The sequence below is a fragment of the Vipera ursinii genome (assembly GCF_947247035.1).
Source record: "Vipera ursinii genome assembly, chromosome: 3".
In the NCBI taxonomy this organism is placed as follows: domain Eukaryota; kingdom Metazoa; phylum Chordata; class Lepidosauria; order Squamata; family Viperidae; genus Vipera; species Vipera ursinii.
This window is the reverse complement of record NC_139516.1, coordinates 53,632,408-53,653,913: the sequence shown is the minus strand read 5'-3', so window position 1 is coordinate 53,653,913 and position 21,506 is coordinate 53,632,408. Positions and strand designations below refer to the sequence as shown.

Sequence of the window (21,506 nt, the reverse complement as noted above, 5' to 3'; positions counted from 1 at the left end):
TAGCTTTTTCCTATTATTTATCAAAGTTTTATTGTACTTTCTAAAAATAAAAACCATCTGCACTTAGGCTCTTCCTTTACTATCAAGCAATATTCATTACACCAACATTTCCTCTCATTGCTCAATATGCACAGCACAAAGTTCTTCCTTTTCTTAAAATGCATTTCATATTAATTAGGATTTTTTCCTCACTCTAGCCAGCTTCACCTCGCCCATTCTTGGCCGTTTGTCACTCTAATTTCTATCGCTTCTCATGACAAACAAAAAAGTGGAATATAAATCAGATCAAATCAAACCAATGCATCAATTTTGCAAACAAGACAAACAAACAGGTTCATGATATTTATACTGCATATACCAGGGGTGTCAAACTCAATTTCATTGAGGGCTGCATCAGCATTGTGGTTGCCCTCAGGGGGCCGGGTGGGTATGGTCTGGGTGGGCGTGGCCTACTGGGTGGGCGTGGCTAGAGTGTGTATGGCCTACTGGGTGGGCGTGGCCAGCTCTACATCATTCACATCAAGGGTGCCTATGGGGGCCTGGGCAGGAGTGGGACAAATCTGAGGGTCTCTGGCAGAAGGAGGGTCTCTGGGCCAGGGCCAAGGCAGTGGGGGCCGTTCCCTCACTGTTTCCAGGATGGCTTCACGGGCCGCATGAAACCACTTTGCGGGCTGGACTGGGCCTTGGGTTTGACATGTCTGGCATATACAGATGCTGAAACCTATTAATGCAGTCTGCTAAAATACCGGTTTCTTTCTTGCATTCTCCATATAAATGAGATCAGTATGGAGAGTAGTAATAATGCCAATTGTAGATTCATATTCACACTCCCCTCTTCATTACTACAGACCTCTGTGGTGTAATACTGTTAAAATATGTTGATATGATACATAGATGTAACCCAGCTCCACTCCTAGAGCACCCCAGCTGATTTTCTTAGTTGTGGGTCCTTCTAAGAAAATTGAAGAACTTTCTGAACCTCCCTTAAAACCCCCAATGCAGAAGAAAACCCAATACAAAACAAGCTCTTGGACTTCTTGGGAAAGCAAACCAATTTACGTAGAGGCCCAACCACCTTCTGTTACTGAAAAAGAAAAAAAAAGAAAAATCCCAGAAAAGCTCAGGCAGTCAAGGTAATGCAGAGACTTTACCTTGGTGACCGAACCTGCGTGAGCCTGATACTCATTGAATTCCTTGTGTACAGGTAATGGATATTTCATGGACCGGATGGTCCCAGCAGAGGTTCCAGTGAATACCATCCGCCCATTATGAGCTATCGCAATGCAAGTGTAGGTAACGTCAAAAGAGGGCACTTCTCTCAGTATCTGAAACATACATAACATTCCTTCTAAGACTTAACGGCTTTTGTTAATTGTAATTTGTAGATGTTACTATATGCAGTAATTCACAAAGATTTATTCAGAACAGGATTCGCTTTACCCCAACCATATCCACCACAGTGAAAGCCTCATACTTGCTTTCGTTCCCACCCCTCTCACCCCCATCTGTGTGAAAAGACTGCGCTACCTCCAGTATAGATTTTTAGGAAGAAGAATCTATGGTACCAGAAATTGATTTAAATAACTGGATTGCCAGTTATGCAAACCAGCACCACTGAATAGTCTCAACTACACCAAGTTATGTATATGAGGTTATTTCAGGGATGACCCTAACTTCAACAAGATACAATTTCACTATTCTCTACATACAATCTATGCATGCAGTGTGTGTGTGTGTGTGTGTGTGTGTGTGTGTGTGTGTGTTTGTGTGTGTGTGTGTGTGTGTATGTATGTATGCATGTAATGGCTCACCGAAGAATCACAAATCTCCTTGATAGAATGATCAGAACCAACAGCGAAGATCACTTTTGCATCAGGTGTTATTGCTACTCCACTATAGCTGCAAGACTTGAGCACGCATTCTGATTCTCTTTTGCCATTCTGGAGATTCCATTCATATACTGCTCCATCTGTGCCACAGGATACCAGTTTATAATCATCCATGCTCCACACAACTGACCGCACCTGGGATGGCATGGGGAAAGGGAAAAGCAAGAGGATGGGGATGCATAACATTCAGGCTTCTGCTTTATATCATTCCCATTTATTTATGTCACTGTTCATTCTGTTTTTAGGCTAGAATCATCTAGCTTAGGAGAAAGTCTGATGGGAACACAGCAGGTCAGGATAAAGATGATCTGCCTTTTATGTGAAAAGCCAAGGTTGCGCTATAAAAAGTGCTATGGGAGCCCAAACAAAAGCCTTGCTTAATTTGATTTCCATTTAAATGTATTTACAATTAAGCAGCTAATATTACTTTTCGGTCATTCCCTTCTGTTACACCGAACATTACAATATGAAATCACATTTTGGAGGGCTCAGAGAGGTTACACTGAACATTTTGGAAGGTGCCTTGTGCCTTGCAGAGGGCACTTCCGCTGTAATCCAGATCTAGTGTTAGGGAGCTCTAGGCTTCACAATTGTCGTATAAATAATTATTTATGACGACAAAGCACTGTTCTCAGTGAAATTTACGTGATCCATGTTTAATTTGACAGATACGTGCATTTCCATTTATGTTATTTGGTTTGGTCTGATAATGTTTTTCGCAATGTTCATATCTAAGTTTATCCTGTATACAGGATAAACTGTATTCCTCCTCCTGCAGGGTTCTTGTCTGAAACAGAAGAGGCACTGAAGGATCAAGCCCAGGAGGAACTTGGAAAGAAACTTACACATTCCAGGGGAAGGAGGACCCAGCCCAAATAGTTTAAAGGAAATACATTAGCTGCTATTGAACAGCTGGAAAAGTCTCTTTCCCCTCCTCCCTGATTATAAAGGCAAAAAGGTTTATGGAAGTTCATACTCTTCACTTCCCACTTGGAGACAGGTTCCACTTTGTCTGTGTGCATTTAACTTACATTTTACCTACCTTGTAGATCTAATCACTGACCTTGCCATTGTGTCCTTTCAAATTTATGACATTGTCGAAACTTATGGCAGAGTAAATGTGAATCACATTTCCATTAACTGCTGCAAACAGATGACCACCTGTACTGAAGGCACACTGAAGAAAGAAGCAGGAGACTATGAGAATCAGTAATATACACATAATATATGGTATGCAGAAAGCAACATCCAGTAATCCTGTACCCCTTGGATTGCCAGATTGAGCTATTCTTTCAGTGTTCCACAACAAGAAATTTTGTTCAAAAAGCTAAATTGTGTCTAGGAACATTAAAAAAATGTATTCAGAGTTCTTATAAAACCTGTCAAAGAAATGATCTATAAATTAACTTTTCGACACATTAAATATTCAGTATAATTTAGCATCCCACAAGCCCTTTCAAAACAGAACTTTTGAGTTCAGGACCCTATTCAAATTAGTAGAAGGGTTACCCACAGCTGCAAGGCTTTCCAAGCTTAATATACATTATCCTTAATTAGCTATACCATGGCAAACCCTAATCAAATCAAAGCTTACTCTCTCACTAAGGATTTGGCTATGATTTTGAGCACTTTTTCAAAGAAAAAAAAATTATCTAAAGCCTTCCTTCTTGTCAGAAGATATTGACTGGGTTTACATTTCACATTGAGCCATACTGTAAATTGCTCGCATTGGGTTGCAATGAAATATTGCACGAAGTATCGTGGCTTGTAAAACTACTGTTATATAACTGCATGATGGGTGAATCCAGTTACTATGGTCTCTTATCAATGTATAAAGAAAGGCATGCTTAAGCATAGTGTATGCAATAAACCAATAACTTGTGTGCTCTGAGTATCTGAATTCCAGGACTAACTTATTCTTTTGGCGCCAAAATATTTTCCTATAATCATTCAAGTATGATGAGAGGCAGTTTGGTCTAGTAGTTAAGGCACTAGGCTAGAAAGTGGGAGACCATGCGTTTAAGTCATGAAAGCCAGCTGAATGACTTTGGGCCAGTCACTTTCTCTCAAACCAACCCACTTTACAGGGTTGTTGTTATGGGGAAAACAGGAGAAGGAAGGAATGTTGGATATGTTTGGCACTTTACGTTATTTGTATATTTTTAAAAAAGGGATACAAAGAAACAAAATATTGTCTGTCCAAGTTGTCACATGAGCCAGCACCTGCTCCATAATGACTAATTAGTAAGTAGTCTATCTTCTAGCACACTAGAACTAAAATCATAATAACAACAGAAAATTGGACATCAGGGATACTTGAACTATTTTCCCTGAATGTTTTGTATTTTAGAATGCAGACAAGTAGTTTGCAAATCCAAACTATACAGTACACATTGCGGTTTAACAAGTTGGCCTCATTTCAGTCGGCTTACAAACTTTTCTCCATGATCCTGCTTTTGCATATTTTCCACACACGTTTCTATAACAGTACCTTTCCCTAAACCCTTACCTCTCGGCATCCTCGTACAGTGAAGTCCTTAAAAGTTCGGATGTCATCAATAAGTAAATTCATCAGTCGAAGTTTGTCAGCAAAACCAACCAAAACATACAGACCACCAGGATGAAAAGAAAGCGCATAGGCCTCTTCTTGGTACTCTTTATATAGGTCAAGTGTGCTGTAGCAGGATCAGCCATGGCAATTAATGTACAACAGAGTTAAAAACAAAAAAACAAAAACCCTACAGCTGGTGCTATTCTTGGCCATATTTTATGATGAAATACTGGGAAAACCAAAAAGAAGGGCCACAGGGTCAAAGACTAAACTAGCCAATCCAGCGCATGTAAAGAAGGTAGCAAAAATAACATCACCATGAAAGAAGCAATTCAGTATATCTGAGGGTGTCATGCAGTCGTAAAACTGATTGTTTAGAGAAAGGTTAAAGTTCTGTCCCTGAAACTAGCTCAGTTTTTTTTTCCATTTATATTTGATTTTCCATTTATATTTTAATTAACTGGCACATTTAGAACTGCCATTACTATGTCTGACAAAAGTGATATACAGTAATTTAACAACAGATTCCATCTAATTGTTAAATTACCATGCATTGGTAGGCTTGACAGGAGGCACCGTTGCCTTATACACCCCCCCCGGGGGTGAGATTTTCACTGGCTCCTTTGTTATCTTGTGCTGTGTCAGAAGACTTAAGAACGTTTTCAGAATAATATGGAATATAACATAGGTATTATGAAACATTAAGTGGGAATGGTCAGCTCTTTGAACAAATTCTTTCCATGAGCAAAAAATTAGAAACCAAGCTAACCCAATATTTTACACAATAGCTTTGAATATTTTTATAACATTCTATTTGTTTTATCTGACAAATACCAAAAGTTATTTGTATTGTTTTTTCTAATTTGGACAGCTCAAAATACTATATGGATTTTTGCCCAGATTTAAAACCATTATACAGATAATAATTCTTTCCTAAGCTACCATCATAAAATTAAACATAGGGCCAATGCTCCATTTCTACCACAACCACATTATTGTAATGGGATCTTGATTTCAGAACTACACAATCATAGGGCTGGAAGAGACCTTGGAGGTCTTCTAGTCCAACCCCCTGCTCAAGCAGGAGACCCTATACAGGTAGTTCTTGACTTACAACAGTTTGTTTAGTGACTGTCCAAAGTTACAACAGCATTACAAAAGTGACTTATGACCATTTTTCACACGATCATTGCAGCATCCCTATGGTCACGTCATCAAAATTCAGATGCTTGGCAAGTGACTTATATTTATGACAGTTGTAGTGTCTCAAGATCATGTGATCGCCTTTTGCAACCTTCTTACAAGCGAAGTCAATGGGCAAGTCTGATTCACTTAACAACCATGTTACTAACTTAACAACTGCAGTGATTCACTTAGCAACTGTGGGAAGAAAGGTCATAAAATGCAAACTCACTTAACAAATATCTCGTGCAGCAACCTAAATTTTGGACTCAATTGTGGTCATGAGCTGAGGACTATCTGTACTATCCCAGACCAACCTTTCTCATTTTTCTCATCTTCTCATTTGTCATCTTTTTTCATCTTCTAATCTTTCCTACTACCTTCTCCTATTGGTATCTTATGATTTATCCCTTGTTGTTTGTATCTTATGATTAATGATTGTAACTATGATTTATTACCTATGACCTATCACTTTGTTGTTTTACTGTACACTGAGAGCTTACGCATCGGAGACAAATTCCTTGTGTGTCCAGTCACACTTCAGAATTCTATTCTAAAAAATGGCTCTCCAATCCTAGCAGGTACATGCAACTTTCATTTGTTCTATTATATTGCTCACTTAGATGGTCAAATGACACATGTAGTAAGCAAGAAACCATGCCTCCTTACTTTGTTTCATAATTCCAGATACGGACAGATTTGTCCAGCGAACATGTAGCAACAAGTGGTTTGCGAATGCAGGTATCCAAGCCAGTAACAGCAGAAGAGTGTATTGGGAAGTTCAGGTATTCAAAATGAGCCATCTCTCCCTATGACAGATCATATGTGTTATCGAACAAATACTTGTATGATAATCTAACACTAAATCTACCAAATATTCTCAATTTTTTTATTTTTTATTTTAATCCCATTTATATCCCGCCCTTCTCCGAAGACTCAGGGCGGCTTACAATTTAAGCACAATATTGCCTTCATTCTATGTATATGCCTGCTTATTAGGGCTTTCCCCCCCCCCCCCAAGCGGCATTATTACAAAGTCAGCTTATTCTCCCCAATGGGAGAATAAAAGGATTAATTATACACCAGATCTACCAGAACAAAATGTGCAATGACCTTAAGCTTTTCATTATCAACAAAAAGGAGAACATAAGGAAATTATTGCAATGTGCTTCAGCAGATAGCTAAAACTATACAGAATCAAATCTTGATGGGGCACCTCTGGGAAATACCAGGATTTGTGCTACGAAGGAAGTAAACATCCTTCAAAAAAAAATAATAATCCGAATGCCAAACCATTTCTACCCTTTTGCCAAGAAAACTGCAAGGGCATGTTCATAAAATCACCAGGTTGACTCGAAGGAGACTTTACATATTTATATTGTACATATATCTACACAATTTACCCTCAAGTAGTTTAGCTAGAAACAACCACTTCTAAAATAGCTGCATGTTTTAAGCAGATGAAATTACTCAAAATGAAAAGAAAAAATATCCAGTTTTAAAAGGAATCCTAATACAGTTTCAAGCAGAAAATATATTTCGCAATAACCCTCCAATTGGAAAAGTCATGGATACCTGCCAATCTGTTCTTTTATTGGAAAGCTGTCACTCTTAAACTGGAGTCTATTAAGAGTGGATAACTCCAGCTCAAAATGTTTAGGACTTTAAAGACAAGAACTAGCAAGTTAAGCTGAATTCAGAAATAAAATGCAGGTGTATGATCAAAACAATATGCCCCAATTTCTGGATTGTAAAGAGCTATTTTTATTCTTTTACTGCCAATTACCTGAATTTCTGATCTTTTTTAAAAGCAGTGTCTAGCCATTTTTCAAAATTTGCCTCTTGCCCTACTCATTCCATATTAAGGAGTGATTGGTGGATATTTTCCTGCAAACTAGTAATACTAGTGGGGTGGGAGGGAAATCTGTGGAGGCTACTTTAATGTGCCCAGAACATTGTAATTATATTTGTTGGTACAATACCTGTAACAGGATAGGGACCTTTAGTGGGGATAGCAAATTTTCTGCTGACTGAAAGTGTGCTGAATAATATTATAACTCAACTATGAGGATGTGATGCACGCCTATTAAAAGTGTTTTCTGCATTGCAGAAATTCATTTTTAAATGTTGCCTGTGTAGTACCTCTTTTTATTGTTTGGAGTGAACTTATTATTTATTTATACTTATATTTCTAAACCTCTTGACTCCCTCAGAGAGAGAGACTCTGAGATAACTTACTTTAGTTAATTCAGCTGATGACATGGAAAGATAATACACCTGATTTTTATTTGTGCTAACGAGAAGTGTCTCTTCTGCAGGACTGAAGGCAATACACACAACTTCTTGTTTATCTGATTGGTGTGGATCACTGCTGCATGGATCTTGTGGAATCTATAAAATAAAGCAACCATGTTAGACTTTGTTCCCTTATGCATACAGCAATTCTGCAGCAAAATAGTAACTAAAAACACATAGTAAATAGCAATAGCACTTACACTTATGTACTGCCCGCCCCCCAATGCTTTTCAGCATTCTTTAGGCAGTTTGCTATGTCAGCATATTGCCCCCAACAATCTGGGTCCTCATTTTACCAACCTCAGAAGGATGGAAGGCTGAGTCAACACTGAGTTAAATCCAGACTGAATTCTAGACTGTAGGCAGAGTTTGCCTGCAGTACTGCATTCTAACCACTGCACCACCATATTTAACCTTGAAGATTGGTCTGTATGGGATGCTTCGTTTGTGCTACAAGTAAGCAGAGAAGTTATCTCTTGAGTTTGGTCCTATGACAAATCATATATGTTGGACCAGAAGTAGGTGAGAGGATTACATAACAACTTTGTCACGATCGAACACTATAGTATATCTTTTGTTTGGCTTGGCATCATCCCTTTCAGTCTCTTTTTCCAAGCATCAGTTTTCCTAGTTGCTACATTCTGGCCTGGGAAATAGTGCTTCACAGTAGCAAAATGAAGGATTATACCCGTTGTAACATTTACGTACCCGAATCTCTCGACTTTCTCGGTAACCATCCTTCTCATCTGACTTCTCAAACAGTAAAACAATACCCGGACCAGCAGAGCAAGCAAATCCCTTGGAATATGCAGCAATAGCAGAGACTCGGGGCAGAGATGCTCGTTGCTGCCCTTCAGTTTCAGAAACTACCTCAGTAGAGTACTCAGGGGAATTAGTAACAGGAAATTCAATGAGGCTTGAAAAGTAAACGAGACAAAGACCAGCAATTGTTAAGAATTTCAAATATTTGTTGTGCAGTGTGTGTGTGTGTGTGTGTAAATTTTTTGGATTGCTAACAAATACTTAAATACTTAACAAACACTTAACACACACACACACACATATATATATACACACACATACACACACACACACACACACATATATATATAAAGTGTTTGTTAAATATTTAAGTATTTGTTAGCAAATATATATATATATATATATATATATATATATATATATATATATATATATATATATATATATATATATATATATATACTTCTCCCAGAAGAAGGAACCCGAAGCCACCAGCCTGAGGATGACGGATGGGATTCCGTCGAAACGTTGCTCCTACACCTTCAACTCTATGCGGGGAAAAACCCGAATGACCAAAGATCCATATATATATATATATATATATATATATATATATATATATATATAAGTAATATGTAAAGGTAAAGGTTCCCCCGCACGGGCCGGTGCTCATCTCCGTTTCAAAGCCGAAGAGCCAGCGCTTGTCCGAAAACGTCTCTGTGGTCATGTGGCCGGCATGACTAGATGCCAAAGGCGCACGGAATGCTGTTACCTTCCCACTGTAGTGGTCCCTATTTTTCTACTTGCATTTTTACGTGCTTTTGAACTGCTAGGTTAGCAGAAGCTGGGATGAGTAACAGGCGCTCACTCTGTTACGCGGCACTCGGGTTTCGACCTGCCAAACTGCCGACCTTCTGATCGACAGGCTCAGCGTCCTAATCCACTAAGCCACCGCGTCCCTTTATTTTTCTGAATAAATACATTTTAAAAACCCAAGACTGGAATTTGGTATATTTAAAGTAGGTGCTTCTCTTCCAAAGTAAGAATGTTTCCTGGAAGCAAACATTTAATGATATCTTTAAAATACTCATAGAAAATAACTTGATCAAGGTCATTGTACAATAATAATCATAATGTAGCTTTATCAGAAACTGGAGACATAGTCCAATTGTTGAATCATGCTGATTTTTGATCTTTGATGAAACAGTGCAGGCGTCTCACCTTTCTGATTCTCGAACTGGTTCTTCATGCAACATGTCAGTGGTTGGCTCTTTCCGCTCAATACTTGTCTCCCACCGTAAATCACCAGAATCAAATAAATAGAGTTTGCCTATATCAGTACCCACAATCACTTTTTCTTCAGACAGCCAGGCATGGGACAAGTAATTTTGGGGCTCTCCCCGTAAGAAATTGGTCTGCTTTAAAGTTCCTTCTGTATATTTGTATAGCTTGAAAATACCATTTCCTATGACACAGACTTGAGTATTATCCTGAGGATTGAAGCTCACCTGAAAAGAAACACACTTCTTATTGTATGTGCAATTCAACTAATTGATTTAATTGATTAAAATCAAGGGCAACAAAATTCTATTATATATTGTGTGTATATATGCATATGTTAACCTTACTAGCCAGACCAGAACAAGAAATCCATAGGAAGACTAAACTTATTTTTACTGGGATTGACTCTGTTAACAGAATCTTGCACATGTAATTGTTCGGTGCCCCTTTCTTCATCTCAAACATCACTGAGTTAGGAAAGTATGTTAACTCATTGTTCTGGACCTAAAAATGTTTCAGCCCCTTTTGCCTTGGTAATGGTTCCTTTTTTTAATAGTAATGTCATTAACATTTATTATCAAACGTATTTATTTATAACAATAAAAATATAAAGGTAGAAAAGTAAAAAAGTAGAAGTGCAGAAAAGAAAAAGGAGTAAGGAGAAAAAGAAAATTAAAAATGTAGCAAAGAAAAAGCACACAAACACACACACACACACACACACTTGAAAAGTGTTCTCTACATGGAGCTGCCCTTGAGGACCACTCGGAGGCTCCAACTGGTGCAGAATGCGGCCGTGCGAGTTGTGATGGGGGTCTCCCGATACTCCCATATAACACCTCTGCTCTGCGAGCTGCATTGGCTTCCAGTTGCCCTCTGGGTGAGATTCAAGGTGCTGGTGATGACCTATAAAGCCCTAAATGGCATGGGTCCGGATTATTTACGGGAGCACCTTCTGCCGGCGTCAACTTCTCATCGTCCTGTGCGCTCCCACAGAGAGGGCCTCCTCAGGGTGCCGTCGGCCAGGGAATGCCGACTGGCGGCCCCCAGCGGGAGAGCGTTCTCTGTGGGCGCGCCTGCCCTCTGGAACCAGCTCCCTGTTGAGCTCCGGATGGCTCCTGACCTTCGCTCCTTTCGCCGCGACCTGAAAACTTGGTTATTAGAGCTTGCCGGCCTGGACTGAAGGTTTAGGGTTTAGGATTTTAAATTTTTAGAATGTGATTTACTTGTTGGGGCTAATTTAATTTAATTTATTTTTAACCTTGTATATTGTGTTTTAACTGCCCTGTACAGTGCCCCAAGTCCTTCGGAAGAAGGGCGGTATATAAATCCAATCCAATCAAATCAAAATCAAAAGGAGGTCTTTCAAATATTTAGACATTATTGTTCCCAAGTTAAAAGCAAAATTGTAGTGGTCATTCTACAAATAACCTAATACAGTTCTACATCATTAACGTTTTGCACATAATTACTGACAGTTAATTGTTCCCAAGATATTACTTATCTTCAACTTACTTGATAAAGAGGATTATTCTGAATATCAACTCTAATAATTGCCATTGTTCTTTGTTTCTCCCACATCCAATAGGCAAGGTGTGATTCAGGAGGTCCTGCCTGTGCCACTAAATATTTGGAATCGGGAGAAAAAGCCAGGCTGATAAATTCCTGCACAGCAAAATCAAAGGTATTCAGAATCTTCCGCTTCTTGCATGGAACGGATGACAGCTCGTAAACTGTGATAGCTGGTTTATCTTGAAGTGTCTCTGAAATGGCCAGATAGCGTCGATTGGGACTTATTGCTAATGCAAGCATCCCTTGACTTTTTTCTGAGCCTACATAGTACACACACAAAATACAAGATTCCTGTAAGCTTAATATAGTAATGTTAAATTTTGATTAGGGACAAAATGGCACCAAATTACAATATTATGGTTATCCACATAAATCACCTGATTTTCTAATCTAATGAACACTTTAATATGTCCCTAAGGAATAATGCAATTAAGTAATCTATAAGAAATCCATAAAATGCTTAAATGCCAGCTCTGCATTGTAATAGACATAGAGAGGAAATTGTTGACAGAATTCTTGATTTACTTGCTCATCACTGGCTCATATTTAATTGTGATAATGAAAGTCACTGCTTCATTTAGATCAGGGGTGTCAAACTCGCAATGTCACGTGACGTGTCGCGACATATCGCGACTTTTTTGCCATTGCCGGCAATGGGGTAGGTGCGGTTTCGCTATGATGCATCCAGCCCGCGGGCCGGCAGTTTGACACCCCTGATTTAGATTTAACTCTAATGCCTTGCAATTCACATTATTCCAGTGAATTCAATCAGCTTAGCCTCAAACTATTTCCCCTGTCCTTCTTGGCATATTCACAATAATTCACATAGGTTTTAAACTCCTATAATCATAATTCTGTACAGATCTAACAGCTGTGGCTAGTTTTACAGTATTGAACTATATTAATTTAAATATAAGGTTCAATAATGTAACTATTTTCAATAAACAATTATTCATATGTGACAGTAAACAGAAGCAAAAGCATCCAATCCTGAGGACATTGAAGAAAAGCCAAAGCCTAGTAAACAAGTACGGTAAAAAGTAAACTGGAAGTTCATAGTGCTTATATTTTATTTAACCTGGAAAGTATATTGTAAAAGACAAAGAGACTATTGTATTTTGTTTATCAGCCCCAATGATAAAAGAACAGAGTAGTGAAAACAAACTTTGTATCTCACATTTGGAAAGAATGAATAATGTAAAATAGCTTTCTTCCCCCCAAAATGTTCTTATCTCAATGTGCTGCTACTTATGAGAGCCAGAATGATTAATGTGTTGAATCAGGATGTTGGAGTCCCAGGTTGTAATCTATTCTCATCCATGGAAGCTCCCTGGGTGACTTTAGGTCAGTCACTTCCTCTCACACCAACTAACTTTGGACTTAATGCCGTACATAGTTTCAAAGTTTTCAAATTCGCTAGTTTATGAGCTTGTAAATACAGATAATCCTCAATTTATGACAACTGAGCCCAAAATTTCTGTTGCTAAGTAAGACATTTGTTAAGTGCGTTTTGCCCCATTTTATGACCTTTCTTGCCACAGTTATTAAATGAATCACTGCAATTGATAAAGTTAGTAACCCGGTTGCAAAGTGAATCTGGCTTCCCCGTTGACTTTGTCAGAAATTTGCAAAAGATGCATCACATGACCCCAGGACACTGCAACGGTCATAAACACGAACCAGTAGCCAAGCATCTGAATTTTGATAACATGATCATAGGGATGTGTCAAAGGTCGCAACTGTGAAAAGTGGTCATAGGTCACATTTTTCAGTGCCATAGTAACTCTGAACGATCACTAAATGAACTGTTGTAAATCGAGGACTACCTGTTGTTTTTTTTTTAATTCCATTTATATCCCGCCCTTCTCCGAAGACTCAGGGCGGCTTACCAGCTTAGCAGTAGCAGTAGCATCCTGCCAGTGAAGAGAGACCAATCAACAATCTATAACAGGGGTCGGCAACCTCGGCTCTTTTATGACTCGTGGACTTCAACTCCCAGAATTCCTGAGCCAGCATAGCTGGCTCAGGAATTCTGGGAGTTGAAGTCCACGAGTCATAAAAGAGCCGAGGTTGCCGACCCCTGATCTATAAGAACCATTACATCTCTTTGTAGGGGTATTGTAGTCAAGAGAAACAGTTTTAAGGGTGCAGAGAGGATCTCACTTTCCCCTTCTTGTAAGCAAGGGATCAGAAATTAGATAAGAGAGAAAGGGGGGAAACGCTAATTTACCTGGGATGAACTTCTGCCATTTCTGCTCTATGTGGTATTTCACACAGCTATTTCCCGCGGAGTACACTATTATCTGTTCATCAAAAAAACAAATGTTATTTGCTACTCGGGACTGGAACCCAAAGATGTGGAGAGCCTGAGCCACAATCACGGACATGGCGATTGAAATCAGGAAGCTGTTGTTAGAAAGAGGAGGCACAAACGGGAGAGGATGTATTGGTTGGAATTGAGTGGCTCCCGCGTTTCCCGGCCGGGTCTCTTTCCCTTCACAGACAGCCTCCCTGAGATGGGGCTCCTCTCGGCCGTCTAGCTCCTTCTGTTCGCTGGCCTCTCCGATCCGTTTTCAAAAATTGCTACCAACTGCCCAGAATTTTCCCTCAGAACCCCAGTCGTGGCCTCAGCCCTGCCCGCTCAAGAGTCCGAAGATGCGCCGCCGCGCTGAGTACGAGGGAAAAGGGAAGGGGTTGCCATGGAGACAGCGTCCCTGGGACAAGGCTAACAATTTGGCGAAGCGGAACCGGAAATGGATGAACCAGCCACGGCAACCGGAAGTCCCGTTTTACGATTCCTCGTGGTGAATCAGAAGGTGGATGGCCGGAGGGGCTTTCGGGTTAAGGGTAATTGAAGCGGGGGGACAGGTTGATAAAAGTGAGTAGCACCCATTTGGAAATTTTAAAAGAAATATCTAAAGCTCACGGACATAAAACTATTGATCATGGCTAATCTAAAATGGGGACCGCGCCGAATTTCTTAAGCAGATAGTTTGTGGAGCGTTTTCCGGCGAATGGAAGGTAGAAGGAATTTGAGATTCGATTTGATGCAAAATTAATAATTGGAGGGGGGGTAATTGCACATTCAATAGGCTGTAGCTGATCAAGTTTTGTATTCTGTTTATTTTAAAATCAAAAAAGAGGGAAATTACAAAATACCGGTGTTATATAGAATATCTTTGCATTTAAGATGAAGTAATTATTCCAAGGGGGGGTGGGGTGTTAAAAGAAATATAAAGCAAAGTCATGATAGTTAAACACTTTAGTAATTTTCAAAACTTATTTTTAACTATTAAATCGGGTTTTAGATTAGCCGAGAGATCTGTTTGAAAAAGCATAATTATAGTTAAAGAGTGTAGAATCCTTATTTTAAAAAGAGTCCAGGTGTCAAATGTGGTAACCGGCCATGTCCCAAATTGTATTACAAAAAGAGTTTCCAGATTAAATTGACATTCATGTTGTTTTTCATGTATAAATTAGTTTTAAACATTGATGCATAATAGCTCCTAATTTAATAGAGGATTAACATTGTATGTGCCTTGCTGAGGGAAGGGTAAATTTAGCAGCCCAATTCTGAATTTGTTCCATGGTCTTGAATTTGCAGTATGTTGTCTGATTATTCTCTTGATTTTGATATAGCTTGGAGGCAAAATCCAAACATCTCAAAAAGCAGTCTAAGATGTCACCCATAGCTGTGGAGCAAGAATTATCATTATCCTCTGATTCTGAAGAATCTGTTGTAGCAGATCAAGAGGTATGTTTGGCATCTGAGAAATACCCCAATATTCTAGTAGTGTATAAACTATACTATGAAACTAACATTTAAGCTGAATTTGAAATGATCTTACGTGAATTGATAAATGCATAGACTGATATGGAGTACTGCTGTTTTGGAGCAGTGCTTTGGAGGTTTTTAAGAAGATATTGGACAACAGTTTGCCTGAAATGGTATAGGATTTCCTGCCTGAGCAGGGGGTTGGACTAGAAAACCTCCAGAGTCCATTTCAACTCTGTTATTCTGTTTTGATTAGTCTAGGATAGTTATATAAAATTTCAATGATCTTAAGATGTATAGCTCCTTTAGATTACTTGTAGCTGCCCTGTAATCAAAGATATGCACTTACTTAAATCGTAAAATAATACTACTTAATTATACAAGGTATTTCAAATATTCAAATAGTTAGTGTTTATATTATAAAGGTAGAGATATCTGTAAGGGAGATAATTGACACTTAGACATTGGTATGCAAGTATTGTGTGTAAGGGTGGTAATTGTGCTGTGATGTAACTATGCATATGTTTCCATTTTTGTATCATTGTGACTTGCTATATTGTATTAAGATAAGGATATCCTTGATTGGAATTTAACACTTGATGACTAGATAAACTCAACCATGGAGGGGTGTAGAAGTAGTTTGCCATTGTCTTTCTTTAGGAATGTACCTGCAATCATAGAATTCCTTGATTGTCTCCCTGCGATCTTACCCTTTTTAGGGTCTGAGGCCAGACAAGGTTGACCAATTGTTGTCTCTTGATGAGGCTGTATTATCTTAGTAATAATTAAAACAGTCTGTTATCCCAAATAGGCTAACAGGCTGTGCCTGAAAGTATAGTGACTTTAGGTTGACATACTAACTGGATTAATGACAGTATTAAGAATTGACACTAAGAATTGTGTCAATTGTGTCTAATGACACTAAGAATTGCACAGTGCGATACGTAGTAGCATCTAAACTGAACCAGAAGTGCTCATGTGGCATTAGGATAAATGCTGCAGCTTAGAAATCACTGAACAGATGATTCTTTTCCCGTGTGTGCTCATTTATGTGCTTTGATGTCACATGCTCGCTTCTCATCAGTGAGATCAGTTATTTTATATTTGTATGTATTGATTTTGTAATGTGTTAACATGAATATTACTTTTTTCAATGTAGCTTCAGGAAGCATTAGCTAAAGGTTCATTGAAACCAGGCTTAAATATTGTGTTGGAGGGACGACCAAAAGCCTTTAATAATGTGGTAAGTACTGTGATATCAGTTGTTTGAATTTTTTGGGTTGTTTTTTTTTTTTGAACAACTCAACATTTACCTTGCATTTTTCAACAGCCTTTTAATACAGAGGCTACCAACCTTTCTTGACTGGAGGGAAAGGGAGGGGGAAGCATTTTACACATGTGCGCGTGCACGTGTGTGCATGGGCCTGTGAGCACACATGTGCCGCAAATGGGGTGAGCCTAGTGCCCATGTGATACTAGCCTGCCCCATTCTTGCGTGGCGTAGCGCCCCGTTTCCGTGGCGGTTGTTTTTGTGCCTTGCAGCGCGGTGGTGGCCCATTTTTGTATTCAAAGGTTTGGTCTATATATCTGACAGCTAGCTGGGTCCAACCTTTTAAATTAGGTGTCGTTGATCAGTTCCTTGGTTTCTGAAAAAAAATGTTAGAAATGTTGGCAAGTAAAGCACTCCATTTATAAAGTTAGTATTTTTGGACTGATATATTATGAACATTCAATAATATGAAGAGCGACTTATGGAGCAGCTTAGGTTATGCAGTCTGTGTAACAAAGCATTAAGCTGTCTATGTGGATCTTCATTAGGAAGATCTTAAACCCAGAATACCTGACATTCATTTGGATAGCATGTTTAAATGTTGGGTGTTTTGTCTGATGTAGCTGGAATCTGGCTTTTTGCGAGAAATTATTCTTTTAATGCAAAATCTTGTTGCTTGCTTTAAAATGAGTATCAGCTGCAACCATTCTGAATGGTAGTTTGGATAACATATTAACTGATAAGGAGAAATGTCTAAGCATTAAGGCAATATAGAATTAATATCATCTCCCTAGGATGGATTGAAACGGTGTTTGTCTGAATTCCAAAGAAATCTGTCCTGGGTCGAAAGGCTTGATGTTACCTCTCCCCTTGAAACAAATGTCACCAGTGCGGCTTCTAAGAACACAGTTGAAAAGAATGCTATTGATCCTGAAGATGACTTTAAAAGAGAAATGAGCTTGTAAGTCTTAGTATACGAAGCAGAAGTTTATCTTGTGTTGTGAGTCTTATATGCAGCCTTTTTTTCATTCTCATGCACAATAAATGACACAATGTGAGTTCACATGAAGTGCCTTCATATCACATAAGAAACAAAAGGCAATATAGCTTAGTGTTGTGTGTTAACTGGTCCACCGCACTATGTGTAAGCTATATGTTGCTATGATATTAATATCAGTTCTTTTACTTCCCACTGCACAAATGTAACAACTTACTAGCATATTAACACTATTTGTATAGCTGCAATTGTTTGATAGTACATATTAAAAAGCTTACTATTGAGTGCTCCATAGCAGTAATGATTTCAGCTTGAAAGGGCAACTAGACTAGGTATTTTTGATTTTAGTGAAGTGTATGCTTAATAGCAGGTCACGAATCCTGCAATTTTTGGAATATTTAGCCATTTATTAGAGATAGTAATATTGATTCTGATTTCCCCAGTTATCATCAAGCGCAAGCCTCTTTTCTGGAAGCATTACCTCGGTTACATCAGCTTAAAATCCCTACAAGGCGGCCTGATGATTATTTTGCAGAGATGGCAAAATCTGATCAGCAGATGCAAAAAGTAAGATTTATAGGTCTTCAATTTCACACCTCTGCTAGCTGTCATTATTAATGCGTGTTGCTCTGTTGGAGAGAATTTTGATGACGCTGGTTTCAAAGGTTGCACAGGAATGTAGAAATGGGAATTAATGTGGTATGTTTACATGATTGACAAGAGGAACATTAAGCCTCCTAATCTTCATAAACTGATAGTCAAAGTTGTATACCGTAGCATAAGTTGTTCAGCTAAAAGTCCTATGATATAGAAGGCCTAATACCTTGCTGTCCTGCAGTGCTCTTCCTTCACTCATTCTTGATAAAAGATATGGGATCAATAGGACCTAGGCCTCTATTGGTTGTTTAGTTATTTTGAGATTGATGCTTATTTTAGCATAGAACATTAATAGGAATTTACTATTAGATACATATTTCTATTTCTCTAATTTCCTTTTTAGAACATATAGAATAAGTTACTAGATTATATTACTTCTATGGAAGTATATAGTATATGGTTAACATTTAATGCTGAATCCTCCTTAGTATCAATATTAAAATTAATCTTGTATCTTTTGGTCTTTTATTGATTCCATAATTTTTAATCTTCTACTTATCTTTCCATTGTCTATATACGCAGAACAGCTTCATATGGAAATGTTGTAGAATTTTATAGTTAGGGTTATTTATGCCATTGAATGCCTAAAATAAAACAAGTGAATATGTACTGAAAAAAATAGGAAACGGAGATCTATAAAAATATATATTCAGTTATCACAATATATTAGATTATTAATTTTAAGTCATAATGCATAATATTTAATAATGTTTCTGTAATAAAAAATACCAATTTTTTGCATTAGATTCGTGAAAAGCTGAAGAGCAAAAAAGAAGCAATGGAAAAGTCTGAAAGGGCCAAACAACTCCGTGCCCTAAGAAAATACGGCAAGCAGGTAAGGAGTACACTTGCAATTGGTTGACAAAAACCACTTCAATTCACCAATTGAATAAACTTTTTTGCTTGGAAGATTTTCAGTCAACTGACAGGATTCCTCACAGGTTGTATGAGAACCATATGTAGCTATAAAACTGGAAAATGTTGGAAAAGTTCAAGGCTCATTTTTGATTTCTTGTTGATAGGTTCAAATTGACGTGTTGCAGAAGAGACAGAAAGAGAAATCCACAATGTTGAATGCGGTCAAAAAATATCAGAAGGGTGAGTCACTTCCTCCGCACCTCTTTCTCCTCAATTTTAGAAAAGGAATAAGAAGCTGTGATAACAAGAAAACATGAATTTCAGTATCAGCTGCCTAATAAAGGCTTGTTATGCCAGTAAATAGTCTGCTATGGCTGAAACAGGACCAACAATATGTTGGTAACATGTGCCTTTTTGTAATAGTTTTATATCTACAACTGAACAGCCAGGAACGATGTTTGCTGATAAGGGATCTCCCATTGTCAGCTACGGTCTTTTGCTTCTATTCATAGTTTTTTTTTTGACTTCTGCTTTTCTGCAGACTTTCTCTTTTTTCCTTTTCTCCATTCCGTTGATTCACTACAAAAGAGAATGTAGAATGTGCATTGTATCCGCTGACAGATTTCAGTGGCTCTGTAAGGATTGCTTAATAGTTGCATCCCTCAACTGACCTTTTCACATAGACAGCTGAAATAAAGAAAATTTGAGGACAGAAGAGTGGCTATTTTGTGAATAATCAGTTTACTAATTGAAAACAAAGTATCGGATTCAGAGAAGCTCACCTCAAAGTACTGTTATACACATTTTCTGGTTTATAGATTTGGGGATCCAGTAAGGTCATAGATTCAACAAGCCTGATGTCGTCATTCGGTGATTTGGTGTATTTTTGAATTTTGTAAAAGTAAACATTTCTTTATGTTAACTGTAGAATGACTTTCTTTAAATTTGGTTCAGCATACATAAAATATTATAGAACTTTGGGGTCCAAGGGTTAAGAGTGCCTCTCACTTATTCTTTCTTTCATGTAAGGTCTCTTGGACAAGCTGGAATTTCTGGAAGGTGACAAATCATCAGAGCCTCAGAAGAAGAAAGAAGGAACAGAGAGGCAGCCAATAAAGAAGGGGTAAGACTAAAGTGCATCTTTGTTCTGAATTTGAGTCCTTTGTATAAGAAGAGAAGAGAATTAGAAGAAGAAGAGTTGGAAGGGATTTTGGAGGTCATCTAGTCCAACTCCCTGCACTAACAGGAGAGTCTATACCTGGACAAACAAGTGGCTGTCCAGTCTCTTCTTGATCTAAAGCATGCACACACAACTAAGATCAAAGGTTGATCCACTAAGAGATGTTATACTTTCTGTGGTGCAATTTCTTTATTTGGGGGATTGTCAGTGATTGTCAGACTGATTGTCACTACTCGCTTTTCAAGATTTTTAAAAAGTGTCTTTTAAAGGACTGTGTTTTCAGAAGCCTGAATAACTGAATGAAACAAAGGAGGGAGCATTTGTAAAGTCAGCTGAAAGGGATTATATCATAAATATGAACATTTGAGACTTGCATTCCCAAAATGCAAGAACTGTCTTATAAAGCAGAACTTAATTCTGTTGCTACTTGTACATATGGAGAAAGTTTAAATCAGGTGCTGACATCTAGCATTTACAAAATGATCTTGAATACAGATTGAGTAGTCTTTTTGCTAGATTAAGAGGAATGCTTACTGAAATAGAGCCTGGCATAAAGTGTAATATCTGGCTATTTTGAAAAAACAACAAGAACCAGAACATATATGGGCCAAAGTATCTGTAAATTTTTTGAATTTGTAGGAACAAGTACCTAGTCATGACTGACATGTTATCTTTTCTTTCAGACCAAATGCAAAAAGACGCTACAAGAATCAAAAATTCGGCTTTGGTGGCAGGAAGAAAGGGTCCAAATGGAACACCAAGGAAAGCTATAATGATGTGTCCAGCTTCCGTGCTAGCAAAGTCCACAACAAGGGAACTGGCAAAGCGGGAAAAAGGGGTGCCAAAGTAAGTTCCAGCTGGTTTATTACGTGCTACAGTTGGATCACTGTAGGATCATGTGTGACTGTGCTGATAAGACTAATGAATTCTATATTTTTCCCCCCTCTCTTTTCAGAAGAGGCCTGGCAAAAAGATGAGGCAGAAAATTAAGAGCCGTTCCCGATAGGGATTGGAAATGAAATGACATTTTGAACCCAGCTCCATACACAATATTGGCATATAGCCATGAACACATATTGGACTTGAACCTCCCTGGTTATGGATGTGCTGTGGAATGGCAGATGTTTCTACTTGATCCTGAGCACAATATAATTCACACACAAATGTCAAACAGATGCTTTTTGTTGCCTTTCTTTCAGACTAATTTGATAATTCTTAACTGGATTAAAAGTATTGA

General features: G+C 38.3%; 2 protein-coding genes across 5 annotated transcripts in view; one reads left to right on the top strand and one right to left on the bottom strand.

Annotated features, from left to right (window-relative positions):
- Positions 1 to 13,919, bottom strand: part of CFAP57 (cilia and flagella associated protein 57) — a gene marked incomplete at its 5' end in the record, with an annotated part of 31,343 nt that extends 17,424 nt beyond the window's left edge. Inside the window, 10 exons of the mRNA XM_083358308.1 lie at positions 1,152 to 1,325; positions 1,812 to 2,024; positions 2,953 to 3,066; positions 4,399 to 4,564; positions 6,292 to 6,431; positions 7,861 to 8,013; positions 8,626 to 8,833; positions 9,901 to 10,187; positions 11,476 to 11,792; positions 13,763 to 13,919. Coding sequence (XP_083214434.1) covers positions 1,152 to 1,325; positions 1,812 to 2,024; positions 2,953 to 3,066; positions 4,399 to 4,564; positions 6,292 to 6,431; positions 7,861 to 8,013; positions 8,626 to 8,833; positions 9,901 to 10,187; positions 11,476 to 11,792; positions 13,763 to 13,919 — 1,929 coding nt within the window. The remainder of the gene's footprint in view (positions 1 to 1,151; positions 1,326 to 1,811; positions 2,025 to 2,952; positions 3,067 to 4,398; positions 4,565 to 6,291; positions 6,432 to 7,860; positions 8,014 to 8,625; positions 8,834 to 9,900; positions 10,188 to 11,475; positions 11,793 to 13,762) is intronic.
- A 387-nt stretch (positions 13,920 to 14,306) lies between these two features.
- Positions 14,307 to 21,441, top strand: EBNA1BP2 (EBNA1 binding protein 2). Of its 4 annotated transcripts, none has more exons than XM_083358661.1 (10): positions 14,307 to 14,379; positions 15,172 to 15,286; positions 16,467 to 16,550; positions 17,372 to 17,538; positions 18,018 to 18,141; positions 18,977 to 19,066; positions 19,254 to 19,329; positions 20,119 to 20,212; positions 20,953 to 21,115; positions 21,225 to 21,441. In XM_083358661.1, the coding sequence occupies exons 2-10, from the start codon at positions 15,212 to 15,214 to the stop codon at positions 21,273 to 21,275; spliced, it is 924 nt and encodes a 307-aa protein (XP_083214787.1). In that variant the 5' UTR covers positions 14,307 to 14,379; positions 15,172 to 15,211; the 3' UTR covers positions 21,276 to 21,441. The 4 variants fall into 4 exon arrangements, with proteins under 4 accessions (XP_083214787.1, XP_083214790.1, XP_083214788.1 ...); XM_083358664.1 differs by having other exon boundaries at positions 14,328 to 14,348; XM_083358662.1 differs by having other exon boundaries at positions 14,354 to 14,410.
- The last annotated feature ends 65 nt before the right edge of the window (positions 21,442 to 21,506 follow it).